This window comes from Phasianus colchicus, chromosome 4, assembly GCF_987193195.1.
Source record: "Phasianus colchicus chromosome 4, bPhaCol1.hap1.1, whole genome shotgun sequence".
NCBI lineage: Eukaryota > Metazoa > Chordata > Aves > Galliformes > Phasianidae > Phasianus > Phasianus colchicus.
Genome location: NC_143439.1, coordinates 38,553,160 through 38,579,829, shown reverse-complemented (window position 1 = coordinate 38,579,829; position 26,670 = coordinate 38,553,160). Strand labels below are relative to the sequence as shown.

Below are 26,670 nucleotides of genomic sequence, written 5' to 3'. Positions count from 1 at the left end.
GGTATCCCATGGTGCACAATACACGCACGGAGAAGTGATAGAATCACAGGATCATTGGCGTGGGTTGGAAGGGACCTTCCAACCAGCCAGCCCAGCCTCAACTCCCTGCCATGGGCAGGTTGCCCCCACCAGCTTGGGCTGCCCAGGCCCCATCCAGCCTGGCTTTCCAGGGATGGGGCATCCACGACCTTCTCTGGTCAGCCTGTGTTAGGGCCTCACCACCCTCGGAGTAAAGAGTTTCCTCCTAACAGCTGACCTACATCTCCCCTCCTTTAGTTTAAAGCCATTCCCTCCTATTGCACTTGCCCGTCCCCAGCCTCGTTTTTGCTTCTTTGCTGCTGCACAGTTGTGCGCCCTGCTACCCCATGCCACATTTAGCCAATCTATTACAAAATGTCTGTGACTCCGCCAAGTGACTTGGATGCATTTCCCCGTTCTGAGAAACGGGAGATCCCTATGTGTGAGGAGGGCAGCAGCAGCAGGACGGAGGCTCAGCGCTGTGTGAGGCGAGGGCCGGGCAGGGCCGGGGTGAGGGCCTGAACTGTCCCCCGGGGTCAAACTGTTCAACTTCAGCCCCTTTGCCAGACTCGATCCTACTTTACGGGAACAAAGGGGTGAAGTAGGCGACGATCAAGAAATGGGAGCACAATGATTTAAGCTTATCACACGGCCCAGAAATAAAGGATGCTGAGCTGGTGTGCGGGAGAGGGGGAGACCTTCAGAAGGGCTTTGTTTGCAGTAAGAAGATTGAACTCGGAGGCGACCCGAGAGCCCTAAAAGTTTAGGTTCTGTGTTGCTGAGAGACCTTTGGACGCGGCCCATCCACGCTCCGACCTCACAAGTTGTGAGTGCCTGTGCCGGCCCCATGGCCCAGCAGGGTGGGGGCAGCAGGCTCTGGGCTCCCAAGGCTCCAGAGGATCGGTGGGACGGAGCCCCCAAGCAGCTAATGGTGGGGTGCCCAGCCTGCAGCAGGGTTGCCCAGCCCTTAACCTGGGGGTCAAAACACAGCCCCTTCCCAGAGGGTGAATGAGGGGTGCTCGGCAGGGGGCAGCCCCTGGCATGCCGCAGCCAGAAGCACTGCTGGGAGGGAAGGGCAGGCCCCCATATTGGGGGTTCCTTTGGGATCAGCCTCCCTGGGCAATGCTGCTCCGGCATCCAGGCCCAGCCCCCCTTGCGGACGAGCCCCCGTTCGGGCTGATTGTTCCCGGTGGATTTGCATGGCAGGTGCAGGCTGCAGAGTGATTTTGCGATGCGGAGCCCCGCTGCCCCCCCCCCCCCCCCCCCGAGGATTTGCCTCCCCCACCTCCCCCCTGTGAAAAAGGCCGCCGGTGCCTTCCTTTCCCATGAAGAAGAAGAAGCTTGAGGATCGCGTGAACACGCTTCAGTTTTCTTATTCTTTTCTATAGTTGTAGGGAAAAGAACAGCCGATTGTGTGAAAAACCCGGTGCCTGCAAAAAGGGACATTGGCCATCCAGGCGAAGGTGCGCGAGGGAGAGCACTAATCGCTGAACCAGGAGACAAATACGATTACCAGCTCCGAGCCTTGAGTCAGAAAGTCTCATAGACTTTAAGATGTTAATCCCCGACATAATCCTTCCTTTGGCGTGTAGGAATAGTGCAGCCACAAGAGTTGTTTTGTTATTTATATTGGCGTTTAATAAAACTCAGCCAGCGGTGAATGGGCTGCCCACTCTCCAATGGTAATTAATTCCCTATTTCAGTGACCCAATTGTGCTGGGATAGAGCAGTGGGACAGTCCCACTGCCCCAACCCGCCTTTGTGCAGCTACACAGCTCTCGTGCTTCAACAGCTATGGAAACTCATTCTTTTGATGTCATTCAATGAGTTTTCCTTGGGCATCTTCTAAACTTCAAGGACCCTTTTCTTTCTCCAACGCATGAAAAGCAGGACTAGCTTGACCACCTCTGTAGAATTTAATGATTTGGTGAAAGGGCCTTTTTGGGGATTTGTGTGAGGAAAGAGAGAAAGAAAATTTGGCAGGCTGCTATCAAATGGGGCTGCCCAACCCGCAGCGCACCGCAGCCATTCAGCTCCCGGAGCACACGGGGCAGAGGAACCGTGCTTCCCTACGCACGGCACTACCGTACCTCTCAGCCCTGGCATGCGTGCAGGTTTGTCACAAGTGAGCAGCCTGCACCCTCAGCCCCAAAAATGCCTCACCTTCAGGAAGGAAGGCACTTCGATCCTCAAAAAGGAAAAACTGTGAGAGCCCCAGAAGGCATCGTGGTGCTGCTGAGCCCAGGGCTGTGTCCGGGCAGCGCGTGGCCGTGGGGCGGACACAGGAGTATGTGAAATGGGCACGTGAAGGACATGGCCCGGCCCTGCCCAGCGCGGGCAGCCCCTTCTATGTCTTTATACATGCTCCCAAAAAAACCCCTCTGCAAGTCACAAACAATTCAGAATTCACTAAGAAAACACAGAGTGAACCATATGGCCGGGGTGGCTCGAGTTGGCTGCATTTTCCCCCAGACAAAGAAGGGATTGAGAGTTGAAGGAAAGGAGAAAAAAACCAACTTTCCGGCTGATGAAGCTGTTGTCTGGAGGCAATGATCCCAAATCTCAAGGCTTTATTCCAGGCCCCGACTGAGACGTGATATGTCATATGATTAGCATCTTTCATATTTACAAGAGCAGTGTGGGCTGCCGGGCTTTAGAGAAAGGCGATAGAAAGAGGGGGCATATGCTGAAATGGATTTAGCATTTGAAAGAGAGAAAAGAGATCGGATAAATACACTTAAACGAGGATTTAGTTTTACTCCCGTTGCGTCCTAATGGATTGTTGATTGAGATTTTAGGGAGCGAGAGCCGAGGTGTCAGCAGCGCTGCACGGTGCAAAGCGGGCCGTTCCCGGCGGCGGGCGGCGCCACCTGGCGGCCTGGCGGGGCTGCGCCGAGCCGGGTGGGGCTGTTGACTTGCGAGGATTGAATAAACTGAGGGCATGCCATTTTCTTTGAAAAAACGACGTTGCGTTAGGCCTTTTTACTGGTAGAGCCATGCTCTTGGCTTTGAATGATTTGTAAATACGCAAAGTGACACTTGTTTTTACAATAGGCTGCTGCGTGCGTATCAAATCTGAAGAATGACAAAACACTAATAATACAATTAGGTACTTCATAGGCTTAGTTATTAAATAATTCATACTAATATTAACGATAGAATTCAAGGGATTTCAGATACCCTGCAGTTCCTACATTCTTTAGTTTTAGTCATTCAAATAAGGGGCTGCCAAAACAGAAGAATCAGAACAGATGCAAGTAAGATCTCCCCACGTTAAACATTAAATATACATTCACAGCAGTACTGGTCATTTTTATAGACACACCATTCATATATTGTCAAAATAAAATGCACACATTTTATTTTTCCTTTTTCTTACTCTGTTCCTCTTCCTTCTTTTCCTCCAAGTAGTACTTCAGAATGTCGTTTAGCTGCTGCTCACACTGGCTTACATGTTGCAATCCGTTTTCTCGTCCTGAAAGCAATATTCAATAGCATAATTATATCTCACTTCACAGCAGCATCCATCACGTAATTGCTGTGTGGCAATGAGAACATCTGTTATTTCCCAAAACGTATCAAATGGCTATAATATTTCTACTGGGAACATCATTGTTCTTCTCCTACTTGGTCGATGCCAACCAAGTAAAGGGAACCTGTTACTGTTACCTGTTGTTTTAGAGACTAAAAACTCCTTCTGTGGTATCTGCTAAGGTGAGGCCTCTCGGTGCAAAGAGCAGGCGTGTGTCTGCAAAGTGGGTGCTGGGGAGTTGGATTCAGACAGTTTATTGAAGGCATTTTAGAAACTGGGACTTTCTCTCGCTTCTCTAATTCAATGAGAATTGATAAGGCAAAGGTTAGGATGAAATGTACTCATGCTTTGAGATATGAAATGATTTCCCAGTTGTGTTCCCCTTGTTTAATACATACTACTCAGAAATAGAGCTACATTGCTTTACAGTGTGTTCCTGCCTAGGTCTGCTATGTAAAAACCAAATTGGTAAAGCACTAGAAATGAAGTAATCATCTCTAGATCTCCTCACTAGAGTACTTTGTCCATCTATTTGATGCCATCAAGAGAAGAAAAAAGAAGTCCTATTACTGACAACAAAAATACTTAACATATAAAAGTCGTCTGCAGATAAAACTGCAAGCAAGCAAACTTTTGTGCTTGCAGTCTACTTGCAGTATACAATGTATGTAGGAAATATACTGTATTTGCATAGTATGCTGTATGGGAACTGTTGAGTCATGGCCTTAACCACTGATTGATCACCTGATGAAAGGACTGAGTCAGCCCTAGGAGCACAGGTGAAGGCAATTCAGCTATGTGACCAGAAAGTGGTGGAGTTTGGCTGCACCTCTCTTAGACCCCATTTAAGGGCTGACTGCCACTAGGGAAAGATCTCTTTTTGGAGATCCCTCCTTTGTGGAGTCTTTCCTGCAAACCTAGATCTTTGGCTACAGGTGAGCATTCCTTCCCTGTTTGTTTCTTTTTCCTTTTTCACTACAATAATCTTTCCAGCTGTAACACCAACTGTAACATATACGTACTATACATTATGAAGGATGTATTCTGTATAGTATACAGCATATTGTATAACTTTAAAAGACGAGCTATAGGTTTTTGAAAATAAAGGAAAAGATGTAATACCTTTGCAGTGATTAATTACTCTTTCATAGAGTCTGTTCTTACTTAAGCAGGCCAGATTGCCAACAATCAGCAGGTGCCTCTTTGCCCTTGTCAGTGCAACATTCATTCTCTTTTCTGAGTCTGTGAATCCAGTTTGTCTTGTTCTTACACATGACAGAACAATGATCTCCTTCTCAGCTCCTTGGAATGCATCTACAGTGGACACCTGGACAGCCTTCACTGGAAAAGCCTCGGAATGTATGCTCCTAAGCAAGTTCTGAATCTGTAGACAAATGAACATGGATGTTGATGAATTATGCTGCTCTGTCAATTATTTGTCTTGAGCAAAAACTACAAGTCTGAGTCTCCACAAGATGCAAACTAAGAAACTACAAAGTGCAATGACAATAAATCTTCAGCTACCTACAGGAAAATATTATTGAATGAGACTGCATTTGATAAAACGCTGGTCTGCTCAGTTTGGCAAACTGTGCTCACACTTAGTAATCACAGCAGCCCATATCATGCCCTGAATGACTGAGTGAGGTACAACTGTGGCCTTGCTATGCAGGTCTCTCCATTATCTGTCCTTGTCATGAATATCATCTGTAATGGCACCCAAATCATAGATTAAAATTATGTATTATTTAATTTTCCAAATTTTTTAAGTGGGCAGGTGTATGGGAACTGCTGAGTCATGGCCTGAACCACTGATTGATCACCTGGGGAAAGAACCTGTCAGCCCTGGGAGCACAAGTGAAGGCAATTCATGTGTGTGACTGGAAGAGGTGGAGCCTGGCTGCATCTCTCTTAGACTTCATTTAAGGGCTGACTGCCACTAGGGAAGGATCTCTCTGGTTGGAGATCCCTCCCTGGTGGAGCCTTCCCCTGTGAGCCTAAGTCTTTGGAGATGGGTGAGCAGTCCTTTTTTCCTTCCCTTATAACACCTTTCTATTGTGTTAATCCCTTTGACATTGCATCTTTTGTATTATTGTTTTATCGTGGTGTTCTTTCTGATTATTACAGCAAGAAAAAGGGAATGGTTTTTGTTTGTTTTTAATAAAAAAAAATTAAAGAAGTAAGCATTTTGACAAGATGAATAAAAGATTTTTTTTTTTTAAACAAATAAAATAAAATTCAATTCTGGTTAACCTTTCAGCACTTATATCTTACTTCTAGTTCATTATTCCTGGTTGAAGTGGAGCCTTTGTTTAGAACAAATTTACAGCTGTTTTATCAATAGTATATTGTACAAACCTTGCACATCTGTGATTTGTAAAAAGTAATCACACCCACTGCAGATCCGTGTATTCCACTTGCAATCAGAGACTGGATAAGCTTGACTGTAAAATGAACTTCTGCCATGTTATAAAAGCTGTTGTCTCTTTCAATCTGGAAATAGGGAAGATTTCTAATTCAGGTCTCATTAGTAGCAGTTAAAATACACTTAATTGAACAGTAAGAATGCAAGCAGAATGGTGAAAACCCTACAATATTGTCTTTTTAAATAAGAAATGTTGAGAAAACTTACTTGCTCCAGCCCACTAACACTATAAAAACATAGTGTTGGAAGCCAATCCAGTAAAGGACTTCTTTCCTTCTCAGAAACACCATCTATCAGGTTTCCTTCATAGAACAGCTCATTGGCTATGGCGCTAATAGCGGGGTGGCATCGATATTGTGTCCGTAGCAGTATTGTTTTATGTCCCTAAAGGATTATGATGTAGAGAGGATCATCATTTCAGAATAAGAAAAATAATTTCTACCTATTTTGAAATGCCAGCTTGATCAGACAAAAAATAGAAACAATTCCTGCAAGAAGCAGACTTAATCTTCACACTAATAACAAAAGTTAGAAGAAATACTGTAGCCTCTAATTCCTCTATGTGGATGGAAACCTGAATGTAAAGATCAGGAGAAATAATCTGTCACTGTTTCTCATTTTTGTTTTACGTTTATTATGCAGTGTCTGTGCATTGTGCAAAGAACATTTACAGAGAAATGCACCAAAATGGAATGTACTTGATTCAAGAGCAGACTGAAATGCTGATTCTCTGACAGCTAAGTCAGAAGTCTTAGTGACTTCAGTGGACTTGGAATTTTATCTTCCACCTTTAGGAAAGACGTGGTTAGCAGTACATACCATTAAACAAAGCCGATCAAAGAGAGTCTGTTCTAGTCCTTTATCATGAATGCTCTCAGACCCTTGAATAGTTGGTGGCAGTTGCTTAGGATCTCCAACAAGGACTAGCTTTTCACACTGAAACCTAAATAAGAATGTTATTTAAAAAGCCTTTAAAATGTTCTAAAAAAGGATGTTAAATTATTTGTAATGAAACTGCAACCGCTCTTCTTATGTTGTGGATTGCCTTCTATCAGGCTCCCTTCATCACTCTTCTTTCTAAAGTTAAAATAACATACTATCTCAAGAAAAGCATCTAAAAGCATGCCTCAGTTTATAATTACTCTTCTTTTTTTAAGGTGAGACCTTAGAGTTTGTGTTCTTAAAAGAACATCCGAGTTTAGTGATTTGAGGATGTGTCACTGTTAACTAAAAGTTACTTTTCAGCTGAAACACAAAAGGTTGGTGATACCTTGCAATAGGAAGGAGAGAAGTAGGTTCAGTCATCTGACTGCACTCATCCAGCACCACTACAGGAAACTTAAGAGTATCCAAGCAAGGGAATGGGCAGGCAGCACAGGTCACTCCAACCACTTTTACCTTTGTCATTAGTAAAGGAAAATTTGATAGAGAAACATTATGATCATTAAGTAGTCTCTATGCAGTACATGACTGTAACTCCAGCAATGGAATACACTTCAATTAATTTTTAGCTATTCTACTATATGCTATGTCATACTGTTTCAAAAAATTAAACTCTAACTTCAGGTAAAAGATAGTGTACACAAAGAGGAGGATCGAAATTAACATTTAGCATCATTGGTGCGTTTCTATGTTAGAACCATTCACAAATTCCTGGATATCAAGGCCAGAACAGGTCAGGCACAGAAAGAGTTCAAATTACACAATTCTCCAAAACCTTTTGAGCCCCAGTAACGGAAGCGGCAGCAGTGATCACTAGGAACAAGCACAAAAAACCCACAATGCTCAGTTCTGCTTTGTTGTAATTGCTCTACAACATCCTCAAATCACTTGAGTCTAGAAATGAGGGAAAAGAAGCAAATAACTGGAGATCAGAAGGTTTTTCTACAGGAAGTGCTAATTTTAAAATGTAATGCTTTGATGAAAAGTTACTTAAAAATATATTTGAAAAAACATTCTTGGCAGCTGATTCTCAGTTCTAGGTTAACTCAATTTAATTAATCCCTTGCCTTTTACCTTTATGACTATATAAATTTGTTTTGAAAGTACAGTGCAGACAAGCAACGTTCAATTATTTTTCTCTCCTTGTAAACTGTAGTGTTAGAACAGACTGCAGTAAATTCAAAATAGGTTTCTATCTCATAATTTATCATTAAATAGGAACTGTAAGTACAACTCAAGTCAGAATGTGTAAGACATTAAGCTATACTGGTAGAATCAAAGCTGTCCTATTCTGAACATTCATCTCAAAACTTGAGGTGCTTGGCGGTCTGTCAGTGCCAGAGAGGATTCCCAGTATCCATTTGCTGTGTCTTGCAGGTAAGGCATATAAAAGATCGCCTTCCCATCCCACCCACTTTGACTATACCTGTTGCAGTGCAGTTTTATTGGTCCCCAGTTTATGTCGCTCAATACTCTTCCTTACATACATTTTTTCAGCTGGAGCTAAATCTTCTTTCATGAGAGCAAGAAGTTCTTTTAACTGTTCATTTTCATTTCCTGAGCCAGCATGTAAACTTAAAGATTTCATAACATGCATTAAAATGACCAAAAATAACATTGTTTTCAGTGTTTAGTTAACTAGTTTTTGTATATTGTGTGTTACGAGACACAAAAGTATTTTACAACAATTAGTGTATACCAGCTGAGATAAACTAATAAAATACTTGTATTAAAACAGAAGTTTATCCCACCAGCTCAAACCCACTGCCTTGAGCAAAGATGTATGCGTAGTAAATGACTCAAATGACTCCCCCAGGCTCATACAGTTGATTTCAGCGTGGAGTAGAAGCATGGAGAAAATTTTCACTCCCATATTTTTTGTACCCTTGGCATTCTGTTTACACCACGGAATGGTAATTTTATCTTTATTCACCTTGAACTGTACTTAATTCCCTCCATAGTTTTGAAAGTATGGTGTAGGCCACTTAGTTTTAAATTGTCAAAAGACAGACCCCAGGACACTTCTGCTGTATGCAGTGGAGATGCCTTGGGTAAGAAGTACAGTATTAACAAGCTGTTACTATTAATTCTCTGAGCATTAAATGTACCACTTCCTCCTAGTCCTTATCTTTTTTTTTTTTGCTTTTCCTCTTTGTGTAAACTGCCAAATCTTTCAGTGTTGTTAATTTGTTCTCTATTTATTTCCATTTAAAAGCATTATCCCTATTCAGTAACAAGTCACGTGCCTAAATCAAGATAAAATTTACCCACTGTGTGGGAGTAGGTGGAGATAGTCATATTACAGTCTCATTTTGAATGACTTCAAGATAGTGTGCATGCTGTAAAATAATTATCATGAACCATTTAATTGTCTCAGATCCCATAAAGGTTAGCATACTTACCTATAGGGAAGAATTGCTTTGGCGATTTTCCTAATACTTCCCACTCTGATAAAATCTTCAAATCCAAGATCAAGTAGACTTCAAAGAAAAAGAGATGATACACATTAGGAAAAGGTAGGCATTAATTTTGAAAAACACAAAACATTTTTTCTGTGAAATGAAGAATATAAACTAACTTCAACAACTTACCAAACTAAAGTAATGTGAACCACAAGTCAAATAAATAGAAATCAAACCAAATTACCTCATTGTGATTTGTCTCAAAAAATGCTCAATTCCTTTATGATTCTTGACTTGTATTCAGTGTTTCTCCCTTTATCTTTCCAACTGTCTTAGCCTCTAACATATTTTCTTCTCTTGGTATTTTGCGAAGCTTCCCAAGTCTGATCTGCCCCCTTGCCACTGTTATTTCCTTAAACTTTCTGAGCATTCCTAATTTCTGTCTTGGGTGGATTCTAATAGTAAATGTGATGACAGTGTGAGATTAGGCTCATACAAAACAGTCCAGCTAGTCTTACATGGTTTCCTAGAGTAGGCAGACTATGCAAAGGAGCAAGAGTAAAGTTAAATCCCATTTGCAAAAATTTATAGGGAGAGTGCAAGTATAATCCAAAGTATTATACTGGAAATACTTGCATAATTACCAGTAATATTTAAGTGCATTGTTGTCGTTTGAACAATGTTTTGTGAAATCTTAATTCACCTACCACAGCAGTATCCTGTCAACAGCAACATTAGTGGAAGAAGCAATCAGAAGTTTCCATGGAGCTAGCTCTGGACCCTCCTTAGGTTCACTGCTTTCAAAGAGCTGGACCAGGAACAAGATCACAACAGACAGCAAATAGCTCTTTCCAGCTCCAAAAACACCTGGTATGTTAGAAGGAAAAAGCCAAAAGTTCACATGGAGATTTTCTAGAAATGCAGTTTTGATCAACTATTCTAACATAATTTTATTCTGCGATAATATTGCACTGTAATTCCTGTAAAAACATTGCTTGCACTTGCTTCAGTAGCCAGAAAGTAGCCAGGAAGTATAGAACAAACAAACAAAAAAAAAAAGTTTATGTAATAATTTAGCAAAGCTTATACATGATGACAAGTATTTTAATATGAAAAAATAAGCAGAAGACAATCCTAACTTTGTATAGAGATTTTGCTAGGAAAGATCTCTATACATAAGGTAAAATACTGCAAAAGGCAGGATGCAAATTCAAGGATCAAAAGTTTTGTGCTGACAGAACATATGTTATGATTCTAATGGCAAGGTCCTTATCAGAAAGACCTTGTGCAAGGCATGATTTTTTAAGGAAATGCATGAACAGTGGTGTTACAGAAGTGCTGAAAGGGATATTCCATTCACAGAGGCAGTTGATTCAATGAATCTTTTTTTATACTGCCTTTAAAATAAGTCACTGTTTACCAGACTTTAGAATTTCTTGTTAAGTCTGTGTAGGACTGTAAATATATATAAATACAAAGGCAGCTAGTCTACTGTTTCAACACCGAGAGAATTTAGGGATATTTCACTAATGTTGGTGTTACATATCAACCAGCATTTTTGCAAATAATAAAATAGCAATTTTTACAATTATTTGCTTAATACCATGTATGATTGTGATAGGGAAAATCTGATGTTCTTCCACTGGTTTCATATTTTCATGCGAGGACATCATCTGAGCTATATGAATCAGAGATGTAGCTTGATCTGGATTCAATGAGAACGTTAGGATCATCTTTTCAGCTAGTTCCATTGCCACTTCAGTGCTGACAGATGCATACATCTTTTTGCGTACCAGGCTCATGGCAGGTGGAATAAATTTTCTTTTGTTGATTCTCCTAGTAGGCTTTTCAGAATCAAAATTCCTAAGAAAAATGTAACAAACAAAAGCTGTGTTACAATACTGCGTGTGTATGAATTGCATCTCGTTGTTCTGATGTTCTCTCACCTATGGCAAAATGCTGATGCATTATAATTAACAACTGACATACAAAGAAGTTGCTGCCCTCTTCATCTTGAAGCACACCTGGACTGTATATTCCTGCCTCTTATTACTTCTCAAGGGAAATCTGTATCATACTAAACAGGTTTTTGGGCTTTTATCCTACTTGGTGTGAGATTAGACTTTCCTCTGACTTACTCAAGCCTGACAGAATTAAGAGTGGTAGAATCATGTAGTCAGAAGTAGCAGGAGTTCACATAATTACTTGTTTTATACTGTGATTCATAGAATCATATAAAGGTTGGAAAGGACCTCTGTGATCATCTAGTCCAACTGTCTACCTACCACCAATATTGCTGTAGTGGAAATGCTAAGTCATGGTCTGAACCAGTGATTGGCAGGGTCAACCCAGGGGAGCTCAGGTGCATGCAATGAACCTGAGTGACTGGAAGGGGTGGAGCCAGGATCCACCACTTCCCAGACCTCATTTAAGGGTTGGCAGTGAAAGCAAGGGCATCTCTTGCTAGAGATCTCTGCCTACCTGAGGCCTTCCAAAGGTAAGCAGTTTTTTTTCTTTCATTTCTGCATGCATGGGTGCTGCACTTGTGCTCATTCTTATTTGCTGCAGCCAAAGATTTTGCCACCCTGCTATTATCATGGTACTTTTCATCCCATTATAGTGTTACAATTGCCTACTAAACTATGCCCCTAAGTACTACATCTACACATTTATTGAATGCCTCCAGGGATGGTGACTCCATCACTTCTCTGGAAGTACACTTTTAATAGAGCAAACTCAATGGTATTTTTTTCCTGTACCTGTTTACATATTGTATGCTGATGCTGAAACAGTAACTTACATTTTTAGTAGATATGGTATTAGTGGTAATGTAGATGGGTTGAAGTATTCTTCCATATTTCTTAAGGATATAAGCTCACCACTGGCATTACAAACTAGCAAGGCATGAACTGATGCTGAAAAGGCCACAGAAAAATAAAATTAAGAAAAAATGAAATAAGCCAAACTTTCAAATCAGGTAGAGAAATTAATTAGAAAATGCTGAATTAGTCCTACTGCATTACTTATGGTCACAAATTAAGTTGGGAGTAAAATCTTGCTAAGGAACAAATAAATATGGAACTGTGATCTAACAACATTAAGATTGCAAAGCTATATATAAACTGTTCTAGACACTGACAGCTTATGTCAGTCCTGCACTTTACATGCAGGAAACAAACAAAACCGAACCTCCAATTGCCTTTGAAGTCTGCAATTTCATAGCAAGTATGCCCACAAAAATATGTGCCATTCTATTTATTTTTATGAATGTAACTCAGAATAAGATTAATCTTAATGTAGGCTGACTGAAATGTGCTTTGCAGGATCTCTAATAATTACATAGAAAGCCTAAACAGTATTAATTTGTGGACTTAAAACACTCAATAAACCTGATTGAGTAGTATGAATAAAGTCTCTAGTAATCAAGCACACAATTTTCACACTGCATTCCAGCTCCAGAATGGCATTCTTCATTTCTCTTTCCTTATTTTTTTAAATTAGTTTTATTCAATAGAAAAAAAAATACCTTTTGCATTACCTTTGTCAGCAAACTTGTTGTTCTGTTGTGAGATCTGTGGCAGACCCACACTGTGTCTCTGTACTTAAAGCCCACACCACTAACCTCACTGTTTACAAAACACTGATATCAAGATGTGAAAAAATACCGCAAACAAAAACGTTAAAACCAAAATAGAGGATAGCAGCACCTTACTTGAAAACATCTTGCTAAAAATATAATGATCAGTGGTTTATTGAAAACTACCCTGATACTATCATTTTCTGTCAATGATAGTAACACGAAGTAGAGAGATTTGTTTTTTTCTTTAATTTTAAAACTTTTTTTTTCTGCTTATTCCAGATTGCAGTGAAAAATGAACCGAGAGGAACACTGGGATAGCCAAATCACAGACTTAACACTCTTTTTATGTAAGTACAAATACTGTATAGTGAGTTGCTTGAGCTTTTTATTTTATGACGGTAACAACATGTACCTACCACTACCTACGCTCTCACAGCCAAACTGCACTCTCTATATGCCATTTGCATTATCCTCATCTCTTCATCATCCATCCAGTATTTATTACCTATTACTCTGCTGCTTTCAATGCATTATGTATTGTATTCAAAATACATACTAAAAAAATTACTGTGAATAAAATCATGCACTAGATTTGAGAAACTCAAATCTCATCCTTCATAGCTAGTCGTATTTTTCCCCACAGTAGTAGTTTTCCATGTTTCTTAATTATTTAGAATAAAACTTACTGTGTGAGTGCCAGTTTGAGGGGTAATAGCCTTTCAGTGGTAGGAGTTCTACTTCATTGTTATGGGTTGGTCCAAAGAAAGCACTACTTGCAATGAAAGTATCAAGGGGATCAAAATTCAGAGTCTTCGAAACAACCCAAATATCATCTGTGAAAACAAAAGAGTTCTCATTAACTTTAAACATCTAATATCTTTTAAACTAAAGAATGCCAGATAAAAAAGTAAAACATCTTCTAGGCTGTAAATTAAATGACTGCAAACACGAAAGTGAGAGGTATTAAAGTCCTAAACATATGTTAGTTCAGTTCCCAAAGAAGAAATAACTTAAACTATCAATTTGTCAGGTACTCCCTGTCTAAAATTCATTGTAGTGGTAAAGTTCTCTCCTTAATGCACTTAGTGCCAGTTAACTAAGCGTTATTAATTCTGATAGTATTCAGAGCAAATTGCTTCAATATACTACAAATCTAGTTAACTACTTGGTTTTCGTCCCTTTCAAAGGCATCACATACTGTAATCTACAAATGTTCAGCTTTGCTAGGCACATCTGCTGAGGCTCCTCTAGGCCATACATATTTACCTATAACAAATTTCACTAGCTAATTTTCCATTCACAAGTTTTCCTTTTGCAGAGTTGCAGAATTTTAAAACAGCAAAAACCTGATCTGTTGGAGTCTTCTAGAGTCTGTGATAAACCATTCACAAACATATTAGCTTATGCCTAATTTCTTCAGTAACGTTCTATACCAAAATGATCAAACTAGGAAAACATATGTATCAATTGTAGAAGTACTGAGGCAATCTGGATCAACTCACTGAATGCCCTCTGACTCTGTGACATGTCAGAAAGTTAGACAAAATAGGCAACACCTACTGAAACACCTATTCTTGCATCAAGTGTTCCTTCACTATATTCTACTTGAATATTGGGCTTTCCTGAAAATTCAGCTATTTACAGATTTCATACAGTCCAAATCTGAAGACATAAAATTCATGTTTTTTCTAAATTATATCAACATTTACAGGAAAAAGATGAAATAAAGGTATACTTCATTGTCTTTCTACAATGGAAAGGAATCATCAAAGTTATCAGGCATTCCACAAAGAGATAAAGTTTTAAATTGCAATCTCAAAAGAAACTCATGAAGGCACAACATGAACATAGACTATCGTTCTGATGCTTAAAATTTTCTCACCTTTGCTATAGAGAGAATAATGCTCCTTACTGCTTAGCTTGAGGTACAGTTTATTTTTGGAGTTCCCATCAGATTCAGCATGCACGTTCATAAGTTTCTTGAGCTTACTACACCATCGTGTTCCAATTTCATAGCCTTTCCTGTTAAATTGTGATTTCCAGAAAAAGCATGTAATCATTTGGTACATTACAGGTTAATTGCCATAAAAATAAGAAGATTCCACAGATAAGAGCAGGCTAAGCAGCACAGATCTTGGCTGTTCATCTTAGTAAGGCTTAAATAAGTGTTTTTTGACCTTGATACTCAGCTAAAATCAAATTGGTTCCCCTACAATTTAAAAGCATAGAAGAGCCTTAGATATGGCCTCTAACATTACATTTAGAATATGTATGTTATATCCAGACAGGTGTTTTTTGTCCTTTTAAAGATTAACAATCTGGTATCTTGAATATGTCTGTTTTAAAAAGCATCAGTAGGAACAATAAAACAAAGTCTGTCCCAAATTCCCTTAAGAAAGATTAAACAGATGCAACCATCATAAGAATTTTTCTTAAGCAATTGATAAAACTGCTGGTAAGCAGTTTTGTTTTTTTTTCTCATGGAAAAGGGATACTTACCTGAAATGACAGTTGTGAATAATAATCCTTTACTTATTTGGTTTTTACATTTCTACACGGGACTGCAACCTCTTTAAACATAGTCAGTGTGTCTGACAAATGTTATTTAAAGATGTTGCTAACTTTGGATTTATAGACCTTGCAGTTCACATAGCACCCATGAAAGATGTATGTTGTATCAAAATACCTTACAAAAAGCTGGCATCCATCAAAGACAAAAATCTTTTGATTTCGGAGGTATGCTCCAATGCTTTTTACATCATGAAGCACTACACTCGGTCTGAATGTTTTTTTTTGTGCAGGATTCACTTCTTCTATCCACTTGAAAAATGAACAGCGCTCAGCTCTTGGGGCATCACAGGCATAGAATAGGCGGCCCTAGGGAGGCAGGAGAGGGAGATCTTAAGCAAGTTAAAAGGAAAAAAAAAAAAAAAAAGTAGAGCAATTGACCAGTACTAGTTGCTATATAAATATCAGATAAACATCTGTGTTTTCAGCTTGTTTAGCTGTAAAAAAATGTGTTCCTAACACCTCTGTTTCTCAAGCTAGCTTGTATAATCACAGCTTAAGGAAATCCAGCGTAACCTAACAAATTATTAATTGGAGGCTTTCTCTCTCGTATATAAAGTTCTTTCTCTATGGAGAGAACCATCACATCAGCAGTTCTGGACAAGAACAGCTACTACCAATGATCTTAAAAGCGATCACTGTAACACATGGCTTTAACTTGTAATTATAAGTCACTGAGAACTGTGCTGGAATTGTTCACACAACATGGTCTATATTGCAAACATCCCAAACTGCAAACAGATAAGGAATAAACAGCACCTTGTTTTGACCTTCTTTTTTAACCACAAGAACCTTAGCAGGACGCATGTGATCACAGAGTGGAACGCAGCTTTCTTTGCTCTCGCTTTGCTCATCTTTCAATGAAGTGTAAAATGATATATCCACTTTTGAAAGAGCGTTGTGTAATCTTTGTGACAGCTCAAAAAGCATTATGTTTAAATGTTCTTGGTGTAGAAAGGAGAATAGAAGAGCAATTAATATAGCTTTAAAATGTTTACGTGTACGCAGCATTTAGACGTGCATTTTCATTTGAAACGTTCAGTTCCATATTTACATCAAAATAATTAATCTGAGTACTAAAAGAACATGCAGTCTACAAAATTCACATATTGCACATGAAATAAACTTGTTCTAAGTACCTTACTTGCATATAAATCAAGTTTAAATTTATATCTCCAAATGATGCAAATGCTGAATGTCAGTAGCTCAGAAGAAGGTTAGATAGGACTGGTAAATAGGCACAAGGTTGCATCTTTGAAAAAGAAGTATACTAATCTTTCAGTTTGTCTTTACAATTTTGAGTATAGACTGAATATATTTAAGTATATACATGAGTGTATACATACACATATAAAGATGTGTATAGATCCAAGTTCAGATACAAACAGTTGTTCCCACAGACAATGCTGATTATATCTTTCCCTTTCAACCTGCTTTTGTGAAGCTTCAGAAATACGTGGTGTACAAATGACAGCATTTTACATAGCATGGTGTTAGACATACCTGTCAAAGCAGCTTTAAAAATCTGTTTGTAGTGAACATGAGACTGAAACTCAGTTGGTATGGCAATCTTTCTTTTAGGGAGATTAGCATGGTTTACTTTATCTGCATTAGGAAAAGACAACTCAGAAACTGTTATGTCCTAAAAATAAATAAATAAATAAATAGGCTGTTAAAAGCTTGCAAAATCCTGAGGGAGACAAATTTTCATAAATGGCTACTGTACAGATGTATCAAAAACAGTCAGATTTTTCAGGGCCTTTTTTCTGTAACCAGAAGTTTCAAGATGAAGTTTTTCAAAAGCAAAATACAAACCTCCTGTAGCACAAACATTTGCAGAACTTGTTATTAGAAGTACAGAAACACGTATTCAAGAGGAATAAACTAAATAGACTTGAAAACTGCAGCATAATGAGCTGGAAGTATCATTTTTGATGCACATGAAGTTAAAATTTGTTCCTGGCAAAACAATTTGCATTCTTAAGAACATAGGTTTGTTTTGTTGTTTTTATTTTCTCCAATATTCTCCTTTTTAAAAAAAAAAAATAGTCTAACAGTCACAAGCAGCTGTGCCAACTGCTAATTCTGTAGGCTCTTATTCAATGTCATAACCTGTGTTGCCATTATTAAAATTATGATATTTGCAGTATCTTAAAATTAGAGACTGTACTTTGAGGCAGGATGTGGACGTTCACGAAAATAATGCTGATTTCACAATTAAGAATTGGAAATGTGTTCTTACCAACAAAATATGAAAAAGCCCATTGTACTGATTTATCATCTCCTTGCCATCAGCATTCAGACTTTAAAAAAAAAAAATCTGAATCTGGCACCATGTGAAACAAGGAATTATCTTCATAAACGCTCGGACACACAGCTTAAGGATTCCATTAGTAGCAGAGCCTCTTTTGTGCTACTACATACACAGAAACATCCTATCATACTGATAATATCTTGCAGGAAATCAGATAAATTAAGTTGCTTTGTCCAGAAAAATGTGTTTCTGTTAAACTGTATCTGCTTGAACAGTTACACACCTGGACATCTCCTGTTACAGTGCGACAGCTCAAATGATTCAACACCTTTTGTGCTGGTTCAGTTAAAGGAGTCTGATTTAAGCGACAAGAAAGTAACTTCCTCTCTGAAATCAAATCTTGGTTGCTGCTATCTGCACAGCATTCACCAAGCGTGCTCTTTGCTATCAGCAGAGGTACAGAGCTGGGAGCATTGCTGTTCACAGTGCTGCTCTGGCTCTCTCCTGTGTCACCCAGCAGCATTCCAAGGACATTCTCAGCATAGATGTCATTGGTCACTTCCATATCATTGCTGTTTTGAGTTATCGGGTCACAATGAGTGCTGTTTAGATATTTCAGCCACTTGCTTTGTTTATATTGTGAAGTCACATTTGAGAGTACTGGGTGCACAGATTTCCTTTGTCTGTCTTCCGTACACTCCTCAAACACAGAGGTTTCATAATTCTTGTCCTCAGGGCCAGAAGCACTCATGGGAAACACTGCTGGTCTGTTGTTCAAACTGACTACTGAAAAGCCATTAGACTGCTGGACCTCCTCACTGTCGATTAGGGAAAAATCTGTGTTGGTTATCTTCTCAGTGGCATCAACAGTGACAGGGGGAGTTTGCGTTTTAACTGTGGAGGTGCATTCCTCTGGATAGCTGTCTTGTTCCCATGCTGTAGAGCAAATACATCCTATAAGCAACTTTGTGTACTTGCAGATGGCATATTATCTTAGTTCTTTGTGCATCTAAAGTTAAAGAAATAATCCGAAGTACTTCCTTTTACAACCTATCTTATAACTGACAGGTTCTTTCTATTGCCCCTCTACTGTGCCATCCATACTACATTTCCACATAAAATGACAGATTTCAAAAATGATTCTTTTATTTTAATTTGTATATTCTGAACACATTTCTATAAGCACTCTACTTCTCTGTAAGTAAAAGGTAGAAATTTTTCAAATTGAATATCTGCTGTGGAAGTTGTAAATCTGATAATTTTGGTAGTTCAGTGACAGAAGCCAAATGGAAAACAAACAGCTTAATATCTATTCCTTTTTACAAAAAAGTGTACAAAATTAATGTTAATGCAGATAAAAAGATTTCTAGTACCAAAATCATCACTTTGGCTAAATTCACTACCAGTAAGAAGTGGCAGTCAGTGATAAGTGTCCATGTAATCACTGAAAGCGGATTAGCAGGCAGCTGAACATGGATTCAAACTAAAGCAGGCGATTAAGTGAAAACATAAATGTGAATTAGAAGTTTTGCTTACAGCCTTATTTCTCTCTCTGAACAGGAAAGTAATTTTTCTTTATACAATTGGATCTGTATACTCAAGTTTCTCCCATGGAATAAATATGGGTGGGAAGTATGGAAAAGTAGGCTAATTGAGGTGGTTTGGAAAAAAAGGGAATGGAATAGAAAATTGTGCTTAGAAATCTGAAACACATGTATGAAAAAAAGTGTACCAAACTGTGTAGTTATACAGACATATCAATGTACTTCAAGATTCAGATTTTTTTCTAATAGAACAACTCACAATGCTTCAAAAATCATCACAGACTTTGTAGGAAAAACATTATGAAGTACAATTATGAACTATAATCTCTTACTGAAAATGTTTTCTGAAAGTTCTGAATCACTTGGTAGGTTCCTGTAAATCAGAGGTTCCTGAATGTCTTGAACCCTTCCCTTTTTTCCTGAAGCTGGAGAAACCGAGGAATTCAATTGCACTGATGAAATAATCTACAGAATGAAGAATTAACATTTTAAGTGAATGACCAGAGGGAAGAAAAAGTGGAGAAAAAAAATGAAAAAACTACCCTTGATTATAGCTCTTTTGTCACTATTCTCCCTCTTATCATTCTAGACAATTGAAATGTCTCAGAGTCAAGATGAAAAAGTAACAAATTAGACATGAAGTTGGTACCATGAACAGAGAGGAAGTAAAACCAAAAAGCTCTACAACAGAGTCAAGTCACACCTTGCCAGGTTCCCATGAGGTCCACTGTGTTCCTCCCAAATCAGAATGTGATGGTGAGCTTGACACCATCCACTGTGGAACTTCAGAACACGCATTCAATGCTGATGCTAGGCAAAACATGCAAAGGACAGAAGTCAGGCAGAATAATTGTTCAGATGCCAATGACTGCCGTTCTACATTTGCTTTCACTTACAGGAGTGACCTACTACTGAGTCTTTAATGTTAAACTTCTTTTGAAAATTCTCCTCTCTGATAAAGTTCACACCGTCCTCATGAAGACTTCTTGAATCTGGAGACTGTATCAAAAAAGTATCAGTAAAATCTTGTTAGAAATTTAAACTCTTTATCCTCCTTACAAATAACATCTTTGTGCAAAGATCTCATTTCTAATTACAAAATGCAAATTCTCCCATTTTGGAATTGGAGAAAAAAAGAAGGATCAGTTTTCTTCCATCACTGTCAATACTGAAATACCTAGAGTGTTAGAAAAATATGGTTTATTTAACATTGCACCTCATGTTTCTCTGCATCCATGAGGAGTAATAATAAATTCTCATCATCCAAAAAAGGATGTTTTAATCTTTGTTCTGAAACTCTCCAAAAACTATACACAAAATTTCAAATGCACCAAAAATAACTGCTACAAAACCTCATCGTCACTCTTCCCTTCAAGGAATCTCTTTTTTTAATATCACATACATTATAAATTCTTTAAATGAAATAGTTTTTATGATTCTTCAATCTAAGTTACATGTTGCAAACACATAACTCTGCAACAATAAGTAAAATTAATTATGCCTAATTGCAGTATTACATTTGGTTCTTGCACTAAGGTTAACAAGAATAACTTGGAAAAAATTGCTTTACCTCTCTGAAGTCAGAAAAAACACAATTGCATGAAAATGGAGGTGACAAAAATCTCTCAGCTGCAAACTCCATATTCTCTAGGTACTGCTGCCATCCTGGCTGTGAGCAGGGAGCTCTCAACATTATCTCGCTAGATGCTGATCCCTTTATTTGGTGCCCTTGAAACTCTACAGGCTACACAATACACTGGAATTATTAACTGAAAATAAGTACTGTTCAGGAACTATCTACAGCCAACAAAGCACTTTTCAGGGATACAACAAAAATAACCTCTTCAAAACTGTGGGGGAAGAACAGTCTATGCTTTTGAAGGTATCTGTATCTTGCTGACCCACAATTCAGCAGCAACAAAGCTTTTGCACAAATCTCTGTCAACACAAAGTTGTTACATTCTGATACAACGTGATCTGAGAAGTTGGCTAAATATTTATTAGAACTTACTGTAATACGTTGAAAATACTAAACTACTGGCTTGAACATTAACAGTGTTCATCACACTTCAGTTTCACAGAGAAATTGTACCTTCCATTGGCAGTCAGGTGTCCTAGGGTCTCTTTGGCCCAGTGCTTTCAGTGGAACACAGAGCTCAGTTTTCTGCAATAAATCAATCTTACAGTTAGGCTGCTATAAAAGTATCAAAAGCTAATTAGCTTAACAGTTTTAATAACCCTTCAGAGTAAAAAAAATAAGCTCATATATCCAAGGATTTTTCCAAAGACCTCATGTACTTCTAAAACAGAAGGTATTGCAAATGAAAAGGGAGAAGCAGAAGAATTTTAGATAAAGTCTTTTTTTCCTGTTTGGAAGAGATGATGATCTTTAAGGATCTTCTCCAACCTGAGCAATTTTATGATTCTATAACATGTTTTGTTTACTTAGTTGATCCAGAGGTTTGGTAAAAATACATATATATTTTGTAGCAACAGATATATGTAATCAAAAACTGGTTACCAAATTGCCAGAAGAATCAACGCATGAAGATGCCTGTATACTTTCTGAGTAAGGCATTTCTGTAAACCGTTTTATAGCTACAAGACATGGAAAAGCATAATAAGATACAGCAGTCACTTTACATAACACAAAATCTGAATAATTTAATGATTGTGCACTCATTCCCCATGTAAAAACTGTACAGTTAACTGCATTAAATAAAACAGGGAAACAGACTTGGCGGCCACACTGGTGCCTTAAAGGCTGAACATTGTGAGATGTAGCTTTCGTAACGTACTGCTATAAAAGTATGACTTCTGTATGTTTATTGTTCAGCAGGAGAGATGGCAGTTCAGAAGTCAACCAGGAAGAGTCAGTCATGAAATAGAAACTGATCTAACCTTCATCTTTGGTAAGTAGTTCAAGTATCTCTTTAGAAGTCTCTGCTTCATGTAACACACTATTGTTTTCCTTCATCATTTGTAAGCTGTCTAGTGCTGTGCTACATTGATACAAAGCTCTTAGAAGAGTGATATTGTTTACCAAGTCAGGAAGATCTGATGAATTTTCAGCCTTTGCCATGGATTTCAGGCAATCCATTTCTATTCTTTCACCTTTGCAGGCTCCTTGAGCAGCATTCATGCTCTCTAGATTTTCCAACTCTGTTTCATTCATTTCTGCTTCTTCTGAAGCTGAACGACCTTTCCCTAAAGGACAGATAGCACTTCTGGAAATAAGAGTACTTTCCTTATTCAAAATGCCAGACAGATTTTGATGATCTTCTGTAATATATTGGGATGAGCCACAGCAAGATTCAGAGTTTTGTGACAAAGTCAGCACAGGGCCATCTGATTTGATGTAATCAATTTTAGTTCCCCAAAAATGTTCTAAATCAAGATCTGGGGATCTCATGCATTCAAGTTGTATAACATCATCTTCAGTCTGTCCCTCTGCTGTAGAAATTACACTGCTGGAAGCAGTACATGAAACATTTTCAGTTTTATTAAACATTCCAGTTTTAGGGTGACATTTGACATTTGTGTCAACAGGAAAAAGATCAAAGTGCTTGCTTTTTATTCCTGATGTGCCATTAATGGTAAGTGCTGCACAGCCAACAAGATCCTTCTTATTGTTCACGGCTTCAATACTTCCTTGGCTTCCTTTAATCTCTTTTAAGTTGTTTCTGTCATCCAGGAGCTCCACTTCAATTTTGGTCTGGTTTGAAGAGTCTTCCATACTTCTCTCTGTATCTGTAACATTGTTACAAATCTGTAATGGCATTTGCACAGTACAGTGATTGCCATCATTTTCTACATCATATGTTGAACACTCGATTTCTTCCTTTTTGCAGTGTGTCATCACTTCAAAGCAAGAATTAAGTCTCAATGCAGTATTTTGTGCCCTGTCTTCTCCCTCTAAGCAATCTGCGCTTTTTGAAAGCATGTCTTCAGTGAGCTCTTTCTTATTTCTTTCACAGTGCTCTCCACTGTCCATATCATGAAAATCAAAAGCCCCCAACAGGTCAAAATTAACCTCCATCACCTGTTTGTCTGGACTACAGTCTCTGCCACATGCACTTAATCCCTGCTTTGCAATTCCATTTTCAGTCACTGTTACATCCTCAGAGAGCTCTAAGTCACTAGGCATTCTTTCTGAATTTTGTTTCAGCTGAAGGTCACTTTGAGATTTGATTGAATTATCCTGAAGACCATTAATTGCCAAATGCTCTTTGTATCTGGAGAGAGGTTTTTCAAAGGTGACTGGACTTGTTGAACAAGAAGAGACAAATAGGCTGTCACTCACTCTGCTTATGGTTGATTCAGATAGTGAAGAACTGTTTGTCCTGCAGGGATCTTGTAAATCTTGGCTTAAACTATTAGCGTTTTTGTCATGTCTTTGCCCTTCTTTATCACAAGGTTCAGATGAATTTATAAGCAAACGTTCCTTTTTATCATTTACTATTTCCTTTGTAAAAGGCAAGTGCTGAATATTTTGAGCAATCTTTTTGTCAGAGTTGACAGAAAAGGCTGGCAGGGTTGTGCTTTTTAGGTTATACAAGCTATTTATGTTTTCCAGTGCTTGAAATCTATGACATTCTGTGACTTCAGATGTTGCTTGCTCTCTGCAGACTTCTGGTTTAGATTTCAAAAGAGCTATGATCTGTGCTGTGCTCCTGATGTTCTGTGACACTGCCCCACGACCAGTTGTCCAACTACTAGACTCGGTGTACCCAGTAATAAGAGGAGGCTCTGGCTTTACCGTGGACTGATCAGAATTTTTCTTCTCTATTTCATTACATGTATGAAGAAATGGAAGTGAAACTACTGAGGAGGGAGTCACATGATCTCTGTTATCTGTACCTCCATCTTCATGCAAGCCTGCAGATAAGCTTGTTTCTGCATTCTTCTTGTAAATAGTAGAAAATAAGGGAGAGGTAATATAAAACCTGGATGGAAAAGGATCCTGACTCTGCTCAGATATAGGCAATACTGCCATTCTTTCTCCATCTTCTGCTGTTGATGCTTTTTTTTCAACCTGACGTGGCCCTTGGAAACCCTACAAGAGGAATTTAAAGTTAATTCTACTCAGAAAACAACTTCACATTTCATAAGCAAAAGATGAAAATTGAGCACATTCCCTAAGGTATATTCACAGAATCATAGGAGTTGGAAGGGACCTCTGGAGATCATTTAATCCGATCCCTTGCTAAAGCAGGTTCCCTACAGGAAGTTGCATAGGAAAGCCTCCAGGTGAGTCTTGAATTGAGTACCTCCAGAGAAGATTCCATACCCTCTCCGAGCAACTTGTTCCAGTGCTCTGTTACCCTCACAATAAAGAAGTTTTTCTTCAGGCTCAGAGGGAACTACCTGTTTTGCAGTTTGTGCCCATTACCCCCTTGTTCTGTGTCTGGGAACCACCAAAAAGAGCCTGGCCCCATCCACTTGGCTCATGCCTTTTAAATATTTTATATAATATATTTTTATATATTTTATATATATATTATATATATATATATAAATATATAGAGATAACTTTGTGACAGATTCCCCTCTCAATCTTCTCCAACAACAAACTGTCTTGGTTGACTCAGATAAAATAGTACATGTATAACAATTCCACGGGTGTATAAAAATAATCAAGATCCTTGCAATTTTCACAGCAGCTTTAGCAATAGTAATACTAAACTAAATAGAGATTTAAAGAGTCTTGGAAAAAATAGCTACTGGTACCATGACTTGACTTACAGTTCCAAAAAAAGGTAGGAAGACATTATCTATATATTTACTATTCCATTTAAAAATTGCCTTTTCTGTTTTTAAATGTACGTTAATGTCAGACAAATTTTGAAACAGACATACTGTAAACTTCCTCTTTAAGCCAACAGACAGATGCCTTGGAGGTAGAACTCCAGACTTTACACCACGTCTATTCATGTCTACTTTTTCAGCTTTCCTTGGTTGATCTTCACAAGATTTTTCCTTCATTTTTGCTTCTTCAACCATGATCAGATATCGTTCACTTTCTAAATTATCTCCAGAATTCACCTAGGAAAAGAGAATGCAATAGTGTGTATGTAATAGTGCAATTTAGGAAACTACAGATCTTCTAAATATTGTATATACTCAAGTATAAATTTTTTAGAAATGTAACATTTTATACCCAGCACATCACAACCATTGTATATGTAGTTAGATTAATTAATAATGGAAAACATTAGCACCTAGTTATGTTCATTTAATACGTTACTATGATATGCTGCTTTTACCCAACCAGTGTAATTCTGTGAATCCTCTATATTGGTTCTGGAAAAGCAATAGTAAGTTCTATCAACAATTGAAAGCATTTTTAGTTTTCTATTATTTGCACTACAACTGTCAGAATGCTGGGGAAAAAGCACCATCTTAATCACCAAACAGGAATTTGAAATGCAAACCACAGTAATAAGCATAAAAACCAAGCTCCAAATAAAATATACCTGGGATTTTACAAACATACTCTCCAAATATTGTCCTTTATCATCAAGCAACATTGCCTGCAAGGAAAAATAAATGGAATTAAAAAAAACAGTTTTACTTCAGAGGTCGACTAAATGGCCACTGACTGTCAAGCAGATGACATTAAATCTAAAGACGCTCACCTTATTTTCTCCAGGTCTAATCCTCAGAATTCCATCTTGCCACGTTTTTGATTTTTTCATTTTTTGGTGAGTGTATAACACCTGATGTAAAAGGGCGAGATGTTGGAACAATCATAAATTAAAAAAATAAATAACACAGCAGTGTCATTTGACTGATTTTTACTTAGCGACATCGTGTTAAAAAACTTACAGTAAATTCTTGAGAAGCCATTGGTGCGGCAGAATGGTCCTTCAACAGCTAATTTCACAACCTGAGGGACAGGGAAAGGCTCAAAATAAACCGCTGTTTAATAAAGCCAGAAACCGCTAACAGAAGAACGTTGTCACCGGTTCACCAGCTCCCGGACTGCGGAGCGGCCATGCGTGCGGGACCGAGGGGGCAGGGCCGGCCCTCGCAGCCGGCTGCCGTGCGGCTGCGCCCCGACGCGCTGACAGCGACAGCGCAGCAACAGCCGCCCCGAGGGGATCGGCAGCGCTCCCTCAGCCCTCCGAGCACGGGAGGAGCGGGACGCGCAGCGACGTAACGCGGAGAGGCCCACACAAACGCGCGGCCCAGCGGTTACCCAGCGCGTTACGCGCCCCCGGAGCACCGCCCCCCGCCACCCACTCGGGACCCGAAGCGCCCCACGGCCGCCGCGCACCTGAGGCGGCCGCCGCCGTCCCGCCGCTCTCCGAACTTCCCGCCACGGCGCCTGACGTCACCACGCCCTGACGGCGCCGAGGAAAGCCCGCCGCCTCACCCCACCCGCCGAGAGGAAATCACGTGC

At 38.9% G+C, this 26,670-nt stretch overlaps 1 protein-coding gene across 6 annotated transcripts; it reads right to left on the bottom strand.

The window, feature by feature from the left end:
* Nucleotides 1–1,401: 1,401 nt before the first annotated feature.
* ZGRF1 (zinc finger GRF-type containing 1) lies at nt 1,402–26,669 on the bottom strand. 6 transcript variants are annotated; one of them, XM_031596926.2, is made up of 29 exons: nt 26,545–26,665; nt 26,094–26,154; nt 25,904–25,984; nt 25,742–25,798; nt 25,125–25,310; nt 22,167–24,321; nt 21,787–21,863; nt 21,358–21,429; nt 20,836–21,009; nt 20,162–20,264; nt 19,969–20,075; nt 19,598–19,730; nt 18,005–18,657; nt 16,971–17,109; nt 16,227–16,411; nt 15,586–15,776; nt 14,782–14,921; nt 13,586–13,732; nt 12,120–12,234; nt 10,923–11,182; nt 10,027–10,186; nt 9,320–9,397; nt 8,344–8,491; nt 7,246–7,373; nt 6,795–6,918; nt 6,183–6,359; nt 5,909–6,043; nt 4,673–4,934; nt 1,402–3,493 (listed from the first exon to the last, which is right to left on the bottom strand). In XM_031596926.2, the coding sequence occupies exons 2-29, from the start codon at nt 26,112–26,114 to the stop codon at nt 3,378–3,380; spliced, it is 6,324 nt and encodes a 2,107-aa protein (XP_031452786.2). In that variant the 5' UTR covers nt 26,115–26,154; nt 26,545–26,665; the 3' UTR covers nt 1,402–3,377. The 6 variants fall into 6 exon arrangements, with proteins under 6 accessions (XP_031452786.2, XP_031452788.2, XP_031452787.2 ...); XM_031596928.2 differs by lacking the exon at nt 21,787–21,863 and having other exon boundaries at nt 22,309–24,321; nt 26,545–26,664; XM_031596927.2 differs by lacking the exon at nt 20,836–21,009 and having other exon boundaries at nt 1,403–3,493; nt 26,545–26,664.
* Nucleotide 26,670: the final 1 nt, after the last annotated feature.